This window comes from Puma concolor, chromosome B3, assembly GCF_028749965.1.
Source record: "Puma concolor isolate L17-30 chromosome B3, mPumCon1.1.hap2, whole genome shotgun sequence".
Taxonomy (NCBI): Eukaryota; Metazoa; Chordata; class Mammalia; order Carnivora; family Felidae; genus Puma; species Puma concolor.
Genome location: NC_141672.1, coordinates 89,342,478 through 89,358,564, shown reverse-complemented (window position 1 = coordinate 89,358,564; position 16,087 = coordinate 89,342,478). Strand labels below are relative to the sequence as shown.

At 42.3% G+C, this 16,087-nt stretch overlaps 1 protein-coding gene across 5 annotated transcripts in view; it reads left to right on the top strand.

The window, feature by feature from the left end:
- The window catches only part of ELL3 (elongation factor for RNA polymerase II 3), a 38,420-nt gene that overhangs the window by 7,947 nt on the left and 14,386 nt on the right, over nucleotides 1-16,087 (top strand). The window contains exons 2-12 of one of the 5 annotated variants that reach the window (XM_086710569.1): nucleotides 4,636-4,757; nucleotides 12,469-12,504; nucleotides 12,864-12,973; nucleotides 13,087-13,288; nucleotides 13,378-13,457; nucleotides 13,595-13,670; nucleotides 14,078-14,252; nucleotides 14,335-14,377; nucleotides 14,502-14,673; nucleotides 15,091-15,135; nucleotides 15,224-15,828. In XM_086710569.1, the coding sequence (XP_086566695.1) occupies nucleotides 4,752-4,757; nucleotides 12,469-12,504; nucleotides 12,864-12,973; nucleotides 13,087-13,288; nucleotides 13,378-13,457; nucleotides 13,595-13,670; nucleotides 14,078-14,252; nucleotides 14,335-14,377; nucleotides 14,502-14,673; nucleotides 15,091-15,135; nucleotides 15,224-15,334 (1,056 nt within the window). In that variant the 5' untranslated portion in view covers nucleotides 4,636-4,751 and the 3' untranslated portion in view covers nucleotides 15,335-15,828. Of the gene's footprint in view, nucleotides 1-4,635; nucleotides 4,758-11,976; nucleotides 12,209-12,468; nucleotides 12,505-12,863; nucleotides 12,974-13,086; nucleotides 13,289-13,377; nucleotides 13,458-13,594; nucleotides 13,671-14,077; nucleotides 14,253-14,334; nucleotides 14,378-14,501; nucleotides 14,674-15,090; nucleotides 15,136-15,223; nucleotides 15,829-16,087 lie in introns of those variants that run through there. The other 4 variants (XM_086710567.1, XM_086710568.1, XM_086710565.1 and 1 more) reach the window with 4 other exon arrangements.

Below are 16,087 nucleotides of genomic sequence, written 5' to 3'. Positions count from 1 at the left end.
GGGAGACACAGAATCTGAAGCAGGTTCCAGGCTCTGAGCTGTCAGCACAGAGCCCGAGGAGGGACTCAAACTCACAAACCGCGAGATCATGAGCTGAGCCAAAGTCGGACGCTTTACCGATTGAGCCACCCAGGCGCCTCTCTTCTTCTTTTTAAAGTAAGCTCTGTGCCCAATATGGGGCTCAAACTCATGACTTTGAGATCAAGAGTTGCATGCTCTACTGACTGAGCCAGCCAGACACCCATATTTGGAACTTTCTTATATTTTCTGTCTCTTCGTTGAGAACCTCTGTGTGGATAAACTGTGTTTATCCATTCTTCCCCCAAGTTCAGTGAGTATCTTTATGGCCACTACTTAACACTCTTTCTCAGGTCGATTGCTTATCTCGGTTTCATTAATGTCTTTTTCTAATGTTTTGTTCTTTCATTTGGAACATATTCCTGTCTCATTTTGACTGTTTGTTTCTCTGTATTAGGCAAATCACCTATCTCTCCCAGTCTTGAAGGAATAGCCTTGTGTAGGAGATGTCATGTGGAACCCAGAAGCATAATCCCCTCTGACCACCAGAATGATGTGTATCTGCAGCATGCGGGTAGATGGGGCTGGTGCCCTGCTGTGATGCACAGCTGTCTGTGGCATGGGGTGGGCAGGATTGACATCTGGCTTGACCATGATGCACAGCTGCACTGGGTGTGCACGAGTGATCCCGTGTGATTTTTTTAAAGTAAAAAGATGTTTTAACTGTGGAAAAATGTACATAACTGAATTTAACATCTTCACTATCTGTAAGTGTACAGTTTGGTAGTGTTAAGTACATTTACATTGCTATGCACCCAAACTCCAGCACTCTTTTCTTTTTTCTTTTTAATTTTTTTAATGTTTATTTATTTTTGAGAGAGAGAGAGAGAGAGAGACAGAGCATGAGCAGGGGAAGGGCAGAGAGAGAGGGAGACACAGAATCCAGGCTCTGAGCTGTCAGCACAGAGCCCAACACGGGGCTCGAACCCACAAACTGCAAGATCATGACCTGAGCCAAAGTCAGACACTTAACTGACTGAGCCACCCGGGTGCCCCAGAACTCTTTTCATCTTGCAAAACTGAAACTCTGTACTTATTGAACAACTCCCCATTTTTCCCTCCTTCTAGTCACTTGTAACCACCCTTTTCTGATTCTATCAATTTGACTACTCTAGATACCTCATAAGTGGAATCATACATATGCATCTTTTTTGTGAGTGACTTATTTCACTTAGAATAATGTCCTCAAGGTTTATCTATGTTGTAGCATGTGTCAGGATTTCTTTCCTTTTTTTTTTTTTTTAATGTTTACTTATTTTTGACAGAGAAAGAGAGTGGTGAGAGCCAGGGAGGGGCAGAGAGAGAGGGAGACAGATAGAGCTGACAGCACAGAGCCCAAACTCACAAACTGTGAGATCATGACCTGAGCTGAAATCAGACGTTTGACTGAGCCACCCAGGTGCCCCAAGAATTTCTTTCCTTTTTAAGGCTGAATAAGATTCTATTTTATGTATATACCACATTTTCCTTGTCTGTTCATCTGTCAGTGGACACTTTGGTTGCTTCCACCTTTTGGCTATTGTGAATTAATGCTGTTATGAAAATGAGTGTACAATATCATGGGTGTATTTTCTAAAATGTACTTAAGAATATTATTCTTAGAAGCCATTTTTAGTCTTTACTAGACTTCCATCGCACATAAGAATCCCAGTGAGTGGTCTGACTCAGCTCAGCTGTGTCTAGAGCCTGTGTTTTTTTCCACACTCATAAAGTCATGCCACATCAGCAGCCCATACTCTTGTACATCAGGAGTTTCTGCATTAAGGTATATGGAAGAGGGGGAAGAAGACATTTTCCAAATGTGCATGTAGCTCTGTTTCTATAGTCATTGTTTTAGTTTTCATCCTTCCTTACCCCCCATTCTTCTCATTACCACATGCTTTGGACTTGGGGATCCTGTTCAATGGACACAGGTATATTTCTCTCCTTCTTACCGGTTTTCTGGGCCTACAGCCCTCTGACTCTGGACTGTCACTCTGCACTGAGAGGGCTCACTTTACTGAGAATCATATGTTCTCCCAGGGTACAGACATTGCTGTATGGAGGGTATACTTTAATAGATGACCCCAGCACAAGACCTTGAAACCTTTGTTTGAGTCTAACAAGAGGAGGGCCATACATATTTTCCAGCAGGGTAGCAAGAAGTAATCTAGACTATATATTAGCTCTTTGCCTTTGAACTTCTGCCCAAAGTGCTGAGGGAGAACTGGAAAGGGAACACTTGAAGGGAATAGATAAATTGATTGCTACAGTAGAGATGGTTGACAGGACTGTGGAGTAGTTGAGAGTTTCAGTAAGCAAGGAGTAGGCTAGAAGAAGTGGGAAGCAGAGAAGAAAATTGGAATTGGAAGGGGTTGTAGACTATCAGAGAAACTTGCTTATCCTCCCAGTGTCTCTCAAAGTAGAGAAGAAATAGAATTTACATATGAATAAAGCAAATGCAACTCAGCTGAACCAAGAGAGAAACAGAGGTATCTGGAGGAGGTGCTGTTCTGAGAACCTGGCTTTATAAGATGTTCATAGAGGTAGGTCGGACAGAGAGGATGTGTTCTGTGGAGGCAAGAAGCCATTAAGGAGCACCAGTGTTTGGGAATGAGACATTATCACCCAAACCAGGAGAAGCTCAAGGTGAAAGTGAAAAGTACCTCAGCTCCCCTCCTCAGGCATTTCCTCTCCATATTTAGTGGCTTTTCCAGAATGGAGACCTCAACTGGTCCTGGGTCTCCCAGAAGTTAGAACCCACTTCCAATGCCAAGCTACCTTCCCTATGGGGATAACTTTAGCAAAGCTCTTTATGGATTCTTCTCCTTTCCTATGTATCCTAGTCTATGGATATGCTTCTGGAGGTTCTTCTTTTTTTCTTTCCTGTCAACACTTCTCTCAATCCAGACTTATTGCTCACTGGGAGGGGACACAGGTGGGGGAGATGCCCTTCTGACAGTTAGTGACATGTAAATGAAGAGTTCCAAAGAGATCAGTACCTAGACTCCTTCTCTCTCCTCCTAGGCTATTTCATTTGAAACCATGGTTGGGCTTTTTTTTAACATAGTATTTATTTGTTTTTATGGAAGTTATACATGAACATGCAAGTTCTATACAAGACATAATGAAGAATAGAACTGTTATCCCACTCATTTTCCGGCAGCTTAAAGGAGATTACAACTCATTTAGCTGTTTCTTCTGTCATTTGTTGCTTTTTCTAAATATGCCATTTCTGGATTTTTAACTTTCCAATATTAGCCGCTGACTTCTATTTAATATTTATTTATTTATTTATTTATTTATTTATTTATTGAGAGTGTGGGGCACAAGTGAATGAGGAACAGAGAGAGAGAGGAAGAGAGGGAAAAAGAAGTGGGGATCACCCGAAGCAGGGTTTGTGCTCACCCGATGAGAGACTCTAGCTCACCTGATATAGGGCTTTAGCTCACCAGATATGGGACTCAAACTCAAAAACTGTGAGATTACCACCTGAGCCAAAGTCAGATATTTAACTGACTGAGCCACCCAGGCGTCCCCTGATGTCTATTTTAAAAATGAAGACTTAACTCTCTCATCCTTTGCATAAATATGCATGTAAACTTTCTCTCTCTATCCTCCTAATGTAGTGTTATTTTAGTTAGGTCAAAATTGAATGTTTACATTTTATGAGTAAATTTTATTTACAGGCTGTTACAGTGTACTGTATACAGTATGCTGTATATATACAGCATACTGTATATTTACAGTATACTGTTAACATTTCCTTTCTTGTGTGCTTCCCCTCAAAATTAATAATCTGTTTATATTTTTACTTGTTTACGTATTTATTAGCAATTCTCATACTGTCTTCTAGAAGTAGAAATCTCTCAATATATTTAAAAACAATCAGATAATTTATCAGTTTCCATTTTTTTTCTTATATATATGCCTCCAGAGCCTTTCATTGCTCTCTAAGCTGTTGCAAAGAAATCTTCCTGGAATCTCCCTTCACCAACAGTCTGAAGATTCCCTTCACTTATCTCTGTTGGATATTCTTTTCCTGGATCCTATGACTTTTTTTCTTGGTTTACTCCTCATTTTGGTAGAGTATGTCTTCAATATCTTGCTGAAAAGGGTGCATGGTATATAAGTATTTTTAGACTCTGTCTTTATTCTAGTCTTATACTTAGTTGATAGCTTGGCGGGGTGAAAAAATCTATGTTGTTATTTTTCTTCAAACATTTGGTAACACTGCTCCATTGTCTTCTGGCTTCCAGTGTTTCTGCTGACAAGTCTGAAGTCAATCTTATTCTTCATCCTTTCTATGTGATCTATGTTGTGTCTTAGAAGTCTTTAGGATTTTCTTTTTAACTCTAGTGTTCCAATATGTGGTGGTGTAGATCTGTTCTCATTCTTTGTACTGGGCATTCAGTGAGTCCCCTTCATTTTTGTTTTACTTCTCATTCTGAAACGTATAATTCAGATGTTGGACCTCCCAAATAGATTCTCTAATTTTATTTTTTTCCTCTCCTATTCTACCACTAGTCCATTTGTCCAATTATTATTATTTTTTTTTAATGTTTATTCCTTTTTCAGAGAGAGAGCATGAGCAGGGGAGGGGCAGAGAGAGAGCAGGATACAGAATCTGAAGCAGACTCCAGGCCCTGAGCTGTCAGCAGGGTGTGCAACTGAGCCACCCAGGTGCCCCCAAAATGAAGGTAAGTTAAGGAAATTTTCAGACAACATCAAGCAGAATGACATTTGCATAATAGGGGTCCCAGAAGAAGAAGAGAAAGAGAAAAAGCCTATAAACTTATTTGAAAAGATAATCGCTGAAAATTTACCTAATCTGGTGAAGGAAACAGACATACAAGTCCAGGAAACCCAGAGAGTCCCAACAAAGATAAACCCAGAGATATCTACACCAAGATATATTATAATTAAAATGGCAAAATTAAACAGAGAATCGTAAAAACAGCAAGAGGAAAACAACTTATTACATACAAAGGAAACTCCATAAAGCTATCAGCAGATTTTTCAGCAGAAACTTCACAAGCCAGAAGAGAATGGCATGGCATATTCAAAATACTACAAGGATAAAACTTCCAACCAACAATTCTCTACCTATCAAGGTTATCATTGAGAATTGAAGGAAAGATAAGAGTTTTCCAGTAAGCAAAAGCTAAAGGGATACATCACCACTAAACTGGTCTTACAAGAAATGTTAAAGAGACTTCTCGAACTGAAAAGAAATGGCACTAATCGATAATTAGACAATATGCAAAAGTAAAAATCCCTGGAAAAGGTAGATATATAGTAAAAGTAGTGGATCAATCACTTATAAAGCAAGTATGATGTTAAAAAGACAAAAACAATAAATTTAAAACTATATTACTTAGTTAAGAGATGCATAAAATAAAAAGATGTAAAATGTGACATCAAAAATATAAAATGTGGGGTGAGGGGACAAAGAAAATGTAGTTTGGAAATGTGTTCAAAATTAAAGTAGATGAATCGATAAAAAAACAAAATCCAAGTGTATGCTGTCTACAAGAGACTCACTTCAGAAGTAAGGATATAGACTGAAAATGAAGATATGGAGAAAGATGTCCCATGTAAATGGAAGTGGGGAAAAAAAATAAAGCCAGGGTAGCAATACTCATAGCAGACAAAATAGACCTTAAAACAAAGACTGCAATTATAGACAAAGAAAGACATTACATAATGATAAAGGTGTCAATCCAACAAGAAGACATACATTTATAAATGTATATGTATCCAACATAGAAGAACCAAGATATATAAAGCAAATATTAATGGACCTAAAGGGAAAAATTGACAGTAATACAATAACATAAGGGACTTTACTACCCCACTTACATCAATGGATAGATTATCCAAGCAGAAAATTAATAAGAAAACATTGGCCCTAAGCAACACACTAGACCAGTTGGATTTAATAGATAGACAAACAACATTCCACCCAAAAGCACAGAATACACATTCTTAAGTGAACATGGAACAATCTACAGGATAGATCACGTTAGGCCATAAAATTCAAGAAGACTGAAATCCTATCAAGCATCTTCTCTGACTACAATAGTATGAAATTAGAAATCAATTACCAGGAGGAAACTGGAAAAACCATTAAAATGTGGAGATTAAACAACATGCTAATGAACAACCAATGGGTCATTAACAAAATCAAAGAAGAAATTAAAAAATACCTAGAGACAAATGAAAAGATAAATATAGTTGACAAATCTTTAGCTAGGCTAATGGAGAAAAAAGAGCTCTAATAAAATTAAAGAGGGTTGCCTGAGTGGCTCAATCTGTTAGGCATCTGACTCTTGATTTCAGCTTGAGTTGTGATCTCATGATTCATGGGTTCAAGCCCCACATCAGGCTCTGCACTGACAGTGTGGAGACTGCTTGGGATTCTCTCTCTCCCTCTGTCTCTACCCCTCTTGTCCATGTTCACACTCTCTCTCAGTGCAGCGGGGCTCTGCATTGACAGTGCAGGACCTGTTTGGAATTCTCTCTCTTTCCCTCTCTCTGCCCCCCCCCCCACTCACATGTGGGCTCTCTCTCTCTCTCAAAATAAATAAACTTAAAAACTTTAAAACAAATAAATAAAAATTTAAAAATCAGAAATTAAAGACAGGTTACAACTGACAAAAGAAATACAGAGGATCACATGAACAACTATATGCCAGCAAATGGAACAACAGAAAAAATGGATAAATTCCTAGGATATACATTCTTCCTAAACTGATCCATGAAGAAATAGGAAATCTGAATAGACTGATTACTAATAAAGAGATTGAATCAGTAATCAAAAACCTCCCAACAAATAAAAAAAGTCCAGGACCAGATGGCTTCATTGGCGAATTCTACCAAACAAGAAAAATTTAATACCTATCCTTCTCAGCCTCCTCCAAAGAAATCAAAGAGGAGGGAACATTTCCAAACTAATTTTATGAGGGAAGCATTACCTTGATACCAAAATCAGACAAGCACCCCCCCACACACACACACACATTAGAGGCCAATATCATTGGTGAACACAGATATAAAAATTCTCAACAAAATATTAGCAAACTGAATTCAACAATAGATTAAAAGGATCATATACCATGATCAAGTGGAATTTATTCCAGGGATGCAAAGATAGTTCAACATCCACAAATCAATCAACATGATACATCACATTAACAAAATGAAGGATAAAAATCATATGATCATCTCAATAGGTGCAGAAAAGTCATTTGAAAAATCCAGCATCCATTTATAATAACCCTCCACAAAGACAGTTTAGAGGGAATGTATGTAAACATAATAAAGGTCATACATGACAAGTCAACAGTTAATATGTTGGAAAGCTGAAAGCTTTTCCTCTAAGAACAGGAACAAGGCAAGGATGTACACTCTTGCCACTTTTATTCAACATAGTATTGGAAGTCCTAGACACAGTAATTAGGCAAGAACAAGAAATAAAAGGCACCCAAATGAGAAAGGAAGTAGTAAAACTATCATTACTTCTAGATGACATGAGTCATATATAAAATACCCGAAAGATTCCACCAATAAAGTGTTAGGATAAATGACTTAAGTAACAGGATACAAAATCAACAAGCAAAAATCCATAGTGTTTCTATATACTAATAGTGAATTATCAGAAAGAAATTAAGAAAACAGTCCCATTTATAGTTGCATCAAAAATAATAAAATAGGGGTCCCTGGGTGGCTCAACTGGCTCAGTCAGTTAAGTGTCTGACTTCAGGTCAGGTCATGATCTTGTGGTTTGTGGGTTCCAGCCCCGCATCAGTCTCTGTGCTGACAGCTCAGATCCTGGAGCCTGCTTTGAGATTCTGTGTGTGTCTCTCTCTCTGCCCCTGCCCCACTCGCGCTCTGCCTCTCTCTCAAATAAAACATTTTTTTTAATCTTAAAAAGAATAAAATATAGGCACAAAATTTAACCAAGAAGATGAAAGACCTGTGCATTGAAAACTATAAGACATTCATGAAAAAAATTGAAAAAGACAAATAAATGGAAAGATACTCTATGCTCGGCTCATGGATTGGAAGAATTATATTGTTAAAATGTCCATACTACCCAAAGCAATCTACAGATTCAATCCAATCCCTATCAGAATTCCCATGGCATTTTTCACAGAACAGTTTTAGAAATAATTCTAAAATGTGTATAGAACAACAAAAGATCCCAAACAGCCAACGCAATGTTGAGAAAGAGAACAAAGTGGAGGTATCAGCTCTCTGATTGCAAACTACAAAGCTATGGTTATCAAAAACACAGACACACAGAGCAATGGAACAAAATTGAGAGCCCACAGTTAAACCCACATATGGATGATTAATGCATGACAAAGGAGCCAAGAACATACAATGGAGAAAGGATTGTCTTTTCAATATATGGTATTGGAAAAACTGGATCACTATCTTACACCATACACAAAAACTAACTCAAAATGGATTAAAGACTTGAATGTTATACCTGAAACCATAAAATTCCTAGAAGAAAACATAGTCAGTAAGCTCCCCAGCTTTGGTCTTACTGATAATTTTGTGGACCAGACTTCAAAGGCAAGGGGAACCAAAGCAAAAATAAACAAAGAGGATTACTTTACAATGCTTCTGCACATTGAAAGAAAACATCATCAAAATGAAAAGGCAACCAATTGAGCGGGAGACGATTTTTGAAAATCATAGACCAGGGATTAATATCCAAAATATATAAAGAACGCAAACAACTCAAAAAACACAACAACAATAAGAACCAAACAACTTAAAATAGGTAGAGGATATGAATAGACACTTAGTATATCTACAGGTATGTGCAACCATCACCTCTGTTGGTTTTAGAACATTCATCACAGAGGTCAATTCTTTTTTTTTTTTTTTTAAGATTAAAAAAATTTTTTTAAGTTTATTTATTTTTGAAAGAGAGAGGGAGAGAGCACAAACTGGGAAGGGGCAGAGAGGAGAGACAGAATCCCAAGCAGGCTCCACACCGTCAGCACATAGCCCAATGTGGGGCTTGAACTCACACAGCATGAGATCAGACCTAGGCTGAGAAGCTCATCGGAAGCTCAATGGCCTGCACCACCCAGGTACCCCTCACAGTGATCAATTCTTAACCTTCATTTTACTTGGCCTATCAATAGCTTTTGACATAGTTGACCAATCCCTGTCTTCTTGACACATTTTTTCACTTGGCTTTCAGGACATCACACTCTCTTGGTGTTTCTCCCTCCTCACTGGTCATCTCCTTTCATTTGGTTTTGCTTTTCTTCCCCCATGACTTCCTTCTAGAGATTGCAGTGCTCCAGGGTGTAATCTTTTAAACTCTTTGTTATCCTCCTGGGTGATCTCATCTAGTTTCATGGCTTTAAATACCATCTATATATTTAGTACTATCAAGTTTACATCTCTATCCCAGACATCTTTCACTATCTCTAAGTTTGTGTATGTAACTGTCTGCTCCACATCCCCATGTGGATTGTGATAGATAACTCAACATGTTCAAAACTAACCCTGTTACACCTGCAGTCTTCCCTACCTCAGCTGATGACAATTTGATCCTTCTAGTTGTTCTGGCCAAAAATCTTAGAGTCATCCTTGATGCCATTTCTCTCTCACATACCACATTCAATCCGTTACCAAATTGTCGGCTGTATACATTCAGAACCCTATCCCTTCTCCCACCTCCTCTCCTACCCCCTGGTGTGAGCTGTCACCATTTCTAGCTTGAATTACTGCAGCAGCCTCCTAACAGGTCATATTGCTTTTAATCCTTGTCCCTCTACAGTCTAGTCTTAATACAGCAACTACAGTGATCCTTTGAAAATAGAGGTGACGTCTTGTTACTCCTCTGCTCAAAACCTTGCAGTGACTACCCAGAGTAAAATCCAAAGTTCTTATAGTAGTCCACAAGGTCCTCCAGGACCTGATCTGCCCTTGCTCCTTACCTTCTTGATTTCACTTCTTTACTCTCACCCTTACTTTAATGCAGTTACATAGGCCTCAACTTTTCCTCAAACACTCCAGGCACACTTCTCACTCATTTACAGAGTTTGCACTGGCCAGTCCCTCTGACTAGAAAGCATTTCCTCCAACTGTATGGTTTGGGGATTTGGTTTGGCCAATCCCCTCACCTCCTTTAGGGCAATGTTCCAATTTCATCTTCTCCCTAAGGCCATCTCTTATCACCTTACTTAATATACAGTCAACCCTCTCCACCCCTCTTGACTTCCTCCTCCTCTACTTCCAAACCCACTTACCTTGCTCTATGTTTTCTTTTATCTATAGCACCTTTTAACATACAGTGTTATTTCTTATGTTTATTTCTTAGCTTTGTCTATAGTGCCTTCTTCCCCTCTGGAATAAGTTCTCCAAAGCAAGAAATCCATTCATTGATGTATCCAAGGATATAGCACAATGTCTGGTACAATAATTATGTGTTGAATGAGTGAATGAAAAATGTGGGTGATAGTATCTACTCTAAAATTATTTTAGGGATTAAATTAAATGCAAAGATCTTGACACACAATGGACATCCAGCATGTTAGATTGCTACCTCCCTTCTCCCTTCCCCAAATATCTTTCCCACTTGCCTCCTCTTATAGCACTGTTCCTTCCCTCTTCTCTGAAAAATTTGACAATTCTGGGCTCTCCTTTGAGTTTAAATCCAGGAAAATCCAACAAAAGTCCACAGATGTCATCTGAGAAGAAAAGGAACACTGGGACACCAGCTTTACCCACTGCCACACTGTTAATCAAATTAAGAAACTGTCACACAGAGAAGCAGAAAGACCCAAAGAGATGGAAAGATAAATGTTTTTGTTATTGGAGTTGGAGATTTATTACACCATTTTTTAAAATTACCTTTATTGAGGACTAATTTACATGCATTAAAATATACATATTTTAAGTGTACTGTTTGATGAGTTTTGACAAATGTATAGGTAATCTGATTTGGGATGGAGGGCATTAAGGTCACCTGGGATTATGTAGGTCCAGGGGTTTAACAGAGGGATCCTGGCCAGGAAAGAGAACATCAAGACTCTTGGAAAACATAAACAGAGACAAGTGGAGACACCAGGGCCAACCTGAAATTGTTCCTGGGGTTTCTATGCACCAGGATCTGAACCTCCAGAATGTCTCACAACTTCGTGGCACCTCTTGGCCCTCCTGAGGGAGTGGGCCAGCTGCCTTTCACACCAGTCTCACGTGTATATGCCAGGAGCGGTGACCTGTGACTGAGCCCTCCTTCTCTGCTCTGCAACTGTCCTGCCAATACCCACACCCCTCATCCTCGCCTACCGGTGGGGATGGGAGGGGTCCGTTCCAGACCACGACAGCCAATTTTCACCGCTGCCAGACACCCACCGGGTCTGATTTTCTCTCCAGCCTCAGTTAGAAATCGTCTTCGAGTCCTCGGCAGCACCGCAGGCCGGAAAAAGCAAAAGTGCCGCGCCAGGTGTTGGCATCAGAAATACTCCTTCGGGTCTGCCATTCTTTGGTCCCTGGGAGCTCTTGGCCTCTGAGGTGCGATCTACTGAGCCAGCCCAGCAACCAGGTCCGCTCCCGCCTCCTCAGCTTCTGAAATATTCTAGGGGTTGCAGGTTCAGCTTCACTTAGAGACAGCAACTCCGACTTCAGGTTGGCTAGGGAAACTGAGGCACGACTGGGGATTTTAGGTGAGGGGTCTAAAGTTGGCCGCAGACTTTACTCCTGTAACTGCGATAACCCCTATCGAAAGCCCAGTGTGGTGCATGCCGATCTAAGAAACCAGTGGGCCGGTTTGCGCAGACATCTGGGGGATAGCGAAGCACCGCCCAAGCGGCTGGGAAACCTCAGGGGTGGCGCTGGCTGGAGGTGGGGCCAGGGGTGGGTCCTGGCGGAGGGCGGGGCCGACCTGGGCTACCAGGAGTGCCAGCCTAGCCCTGTACAGCAGAAGTGGTGGTAGTCGCCTTTGCCCTTGGTTCTTGTTCTGCTTGCGCTCGACCTCGCAGCCATGGAGGCACCCCAGGAGCTTCTGAGTGGGAAGCTCCAACTCTGCTTCACCCCCGCTGCCGGGACCAGCCTCCTGATGCTCAGGCTGAACGACGCGGCGTTGCGGGCGCTGCAAGAGTGTCGGCGGCAACAGGTGCGGCGGACCCCAGGGCCCCATCTTTCCTAGCCTCTCTCTCTACCTCTCGGGATCTCGGGCCTCAGCCGGCGACCCTGGCGAAGGGACCTGGGGTCTGGGGCGTGGCTTCCGTAGGTTCTGATCTCCCCACCTCTCCAAGTGAAGCCCGAGAGGCAGGTGTCTATCCCCCCACCCCCCACCTCCACCCCGGGCACCTGACGCCGGATCCTGGGAATGCCACTTCACCTGCGCTCAGCTCGCATCTGCTCTCCCCGCAGGTTCGGCCAGTGATCGCTTTCCAAGGCAACCGAGGGGTAAGTAAGGGCCTAGGTTGTGTGAAAGAGGTGGAGTGCGGGGAGAACAGAAGTAGGCTTTGGGCAGGTGCGGCCAAGGCGGGAAGGCTGACAGCAGTCACCGTCTGAGGAAGTTCCGAGAAGTGAACTCCGAGTGGGGCGGAGGGGGCTGCTGGGGTTGTGGTCCCAGGAGGCTGCGGTTGAGGAGACTATGTCGTCTCATTCTCCTGGGGGACTCAAGCCCAGCTGCACCTGGTGTATGTACTAACGAGCCCCGTGGGACCCATCTTCAATCTTAGGGCTGGCTAAGGGAAGAATGGCAATGGAAGGAGGGGGAGGGGCTGACTTCATGGGGCTTATGGTTCTCCTTTTGCCTCTAGTATCTAAGGTTCCCAGGACCCGGCTGGTCCTGCCTCTTCTCCTTCATAGTGTCCCAGTGTGGCCAAGAGGGCCCTGGTGGCTTGGACCTTGTGTACCAACGCTTAGGCAGGTAAGGGGGAACCGGTAGCAGGTAAAAAGGGTTTGTGGAAAGTTGGGGAGGCTGATTCCAGAGGTACTTAAAAGTCCACCCTCCTGGGATTTTTTTCCACCACCCCTTTCCAGATCTGGGCCTAACCACCTCCACTGCCTGGGCCCACTCAGGGAACGCCTCACTATTTGGGCAGCCATGGATTCCATCCCTGCCCCATCTTCAGTTCAGAGACACAACCTAACTGACAGTGCCAGAGATCCTGAGAGTTGGCAGAACATAGGAGACTATTCTGAGGAAGACACAGTTTCACAGCCACAAATGGCACTAAAAGAGGTGAGGCCACAAACTGCAGGTGGCTGGAATAAGGTGGGGCACAGCCTGAAGCCCAGAGAGCCAAGTGCCCCTGCCACTTTCCCTGCCAGGTGCCAGATCCACTGGCAAGCAGCCAAAGACAGTCACTCCCAGGATCCTCAGAGGAACACATGGCACAGTGGGAAGTGAGGTACCTGGGGCAGGGTGGGACTAACCTGGGAATCTGTGGAATTGCCTTTCTTTCTAATCTCCACTCTAAATGCTTTAATAAGAGATCTAGCCCTACCTTGGCCTTCATCTCTCTCATTCCCTCTTCAAATATCCTAGAAACCAGACCCATCTTCCAAACAGAGAACCTGATCAGGCACTGCCTTCCTCAGCTAGCCAGAAACATTCGGACAAGGTGAGTTGTCCAGGGATTTTAGCAGCGGATTTTCCAAGAGATCTTTGTTCGATCAGGCTAAATTTTAAAATTAGGAGCCTTTGGGGCGCCTGGGTGGCGCAGTCGGTTAAGCGTCCGACTTCAGCCAGGTCACGATCTCGCGGTCTGTGAGTTCGAGCCCCGCGTCAGGCTCTGGGCTGATGGCTCGGAGCCTGGAGCCTGTTTCCGATTCTGTCTCCCTCCCTCTCTGCCCCTCCCCCGTTCATGCTCTCTCTCTGTCCCAAAAATAAATAAACGTTGAAAAAAAATAAAATAAAATTAGGAGCCTTTATTCTGATGCTCCCAGAGTTCATTCTATGAAATTAATTTTCAAGAGAAGTGCAGAATACACCTCTGGCTTACTGTTTATGTGACATTTTCCCCAATAGAAGCGCCCAGCACCTGCAACCACTAGAAAACTAAAAGAAAAGAGGCTCAGAACCCTGCCTTTAGCTCCAAGTCCCCTACAAGCACTGCCCAGTGAGGACCTGCAAGAGGGAGATTGGGAGCAAGAAGATAAAGACATGGGCTCCAGGCTGGAACACAGTCCCTCAGTTCAAGCAGGTGAGTTAAATGAGAGAAGGGCAAAACTGTTCTAGTTGGAAAAACAGCTAATCACTTTTCTGTCCTTTTGCTTCCTTCCTAGATTCTGAATCCCCAAGCCCTGAAGAAGTACCAGATTATCTCCTGTGAGTCCCCTGCTACTTCCAATTTTATCAAGCCTTGTACATAGGAGATATTAAGATAAACTTCCTGTGACCTAGAAGCTTTTAGGGGCAATGAAATTAAAGGTGACAATTCTGCTCCTGGCAGGCAATACACAGCCATCCACAGTGCAGAGCAGCAACATGCTTATGAGCAGGACTTTGAGATGGATTATACTGAATACCGCATCCTCCATGCTCGTGTTGGGGCTGCAAGCCAAAGGTTCAGAGAGCTGGGAGCGGAGATCAAGAGAGTTCAGCAAGGAACTCCAGAACATAAGGTAAGGACTGGACCCAAGCTGACTTTCTAGCCTTACTGGCCATAAACTCCCTGCTAATTTGCTCAGAAGACTGGTAACCAAAGTTGCAAGCCAAGTCTGTTTTGAGAAAAAGTAATCTCTATCATTTGATAGAATGAGATGGGAAGTTATTGCTCTCCCTTCAGAAAACTGGAGTTCTTGGGGCATCTGGGCGGCTCAGTCACTTAAGTGCCCAACTTCAGCTCAGGTCACGATCTCATAGTTTTTGGGTTTGAGTCCCTCCTCAGGCTCTGTACAGATAGTGCAGAGCCTGCTTGGGATTCTCTCTCTGCCCCTCTCCCACTTTCTCTCTCAAAATAAGTAAGCTTAAAAAAAGAAAAGAAAGAAAACAGTTTTTTCTCAAGGTTCAACTTGGTGCTAGCATTTTCTTTGTTTCAGGTGCTGGAAGAAAAAATAGTCCAGGAATATAAGAAGTTCAGGAAGGTAAGATAAGGTCTGGGAATGGTAGCAAGAAGGTAGAAATGGTAGATCTTTTTTTTTTTTTTTTGATGTGGATGCTTTTTCTTTGCAGCGGTATCCAGGTTACAGGGAAGAAAAGCGTCGCTGTGAGTACCTGCATCAGAAATTGTCCCACATTAAAGGTCTCATCCTGGAGTTTGAGGAAAAAAACAGGGGCAGCTGAAGCTATCAGAAGGCTCTTTACCCTCTCTCTGCTCAGTGAGATATGAAGGAACAAAGCAACTATAAACTGCAGAGTGCAACTGTCTGCTCTTCTTATTGCTGAGTCCATGGTGGCAAGTACGAGAGCTCTTCTATTCTCTTTAAGATTTCACTTTCATTGTTGTCACATTTTACTTTTTAGGATGTGGGCACAGTGCCAAGATTCCACAACTGTGCCCAGGAGACTAGGAAGAGTAGCAGAGGCTTGGCTTCTTCATCTTTAGTTCAGCCAAGTCATTTTCAAATCCTGAGAAATGACACCATTCCCAGGACAAGATACCTTGAGAACATTAGAATTTAGCCTGGTAGCCTCCCTAAAGCAACAGTAGAGAGAACTTTTGGTAACAGAGCTAAAAGAACTTGTAATACACCTGGATATAATGGGAAAGGGCTTAGCTGTTCCCCATGTACTAAAAGTGAATTCTTTTACAAACATGGCTAAAAAATGAAAACTGATTGCTTCTGTGTCCTCTGTATAAGTTTGTATGCTTTCCTTAAACTCTTCAAGGCAATAGTTATTACCTACGACTATCTATTTGTACCATTTCTTGGGTGCTCTGAAAAATTAGATCCCCAGATCCCAGCCCAGGTCTTATGTATTAGAATCTTCAAGGTTATGGTTAGGCATCTTTACTTTTTCAAAGCACTAAGGATGATCTTGCTATATATTTTGCTATTAAGGCTCTATCAAATCCATCTTATAATTGGCAGCTAG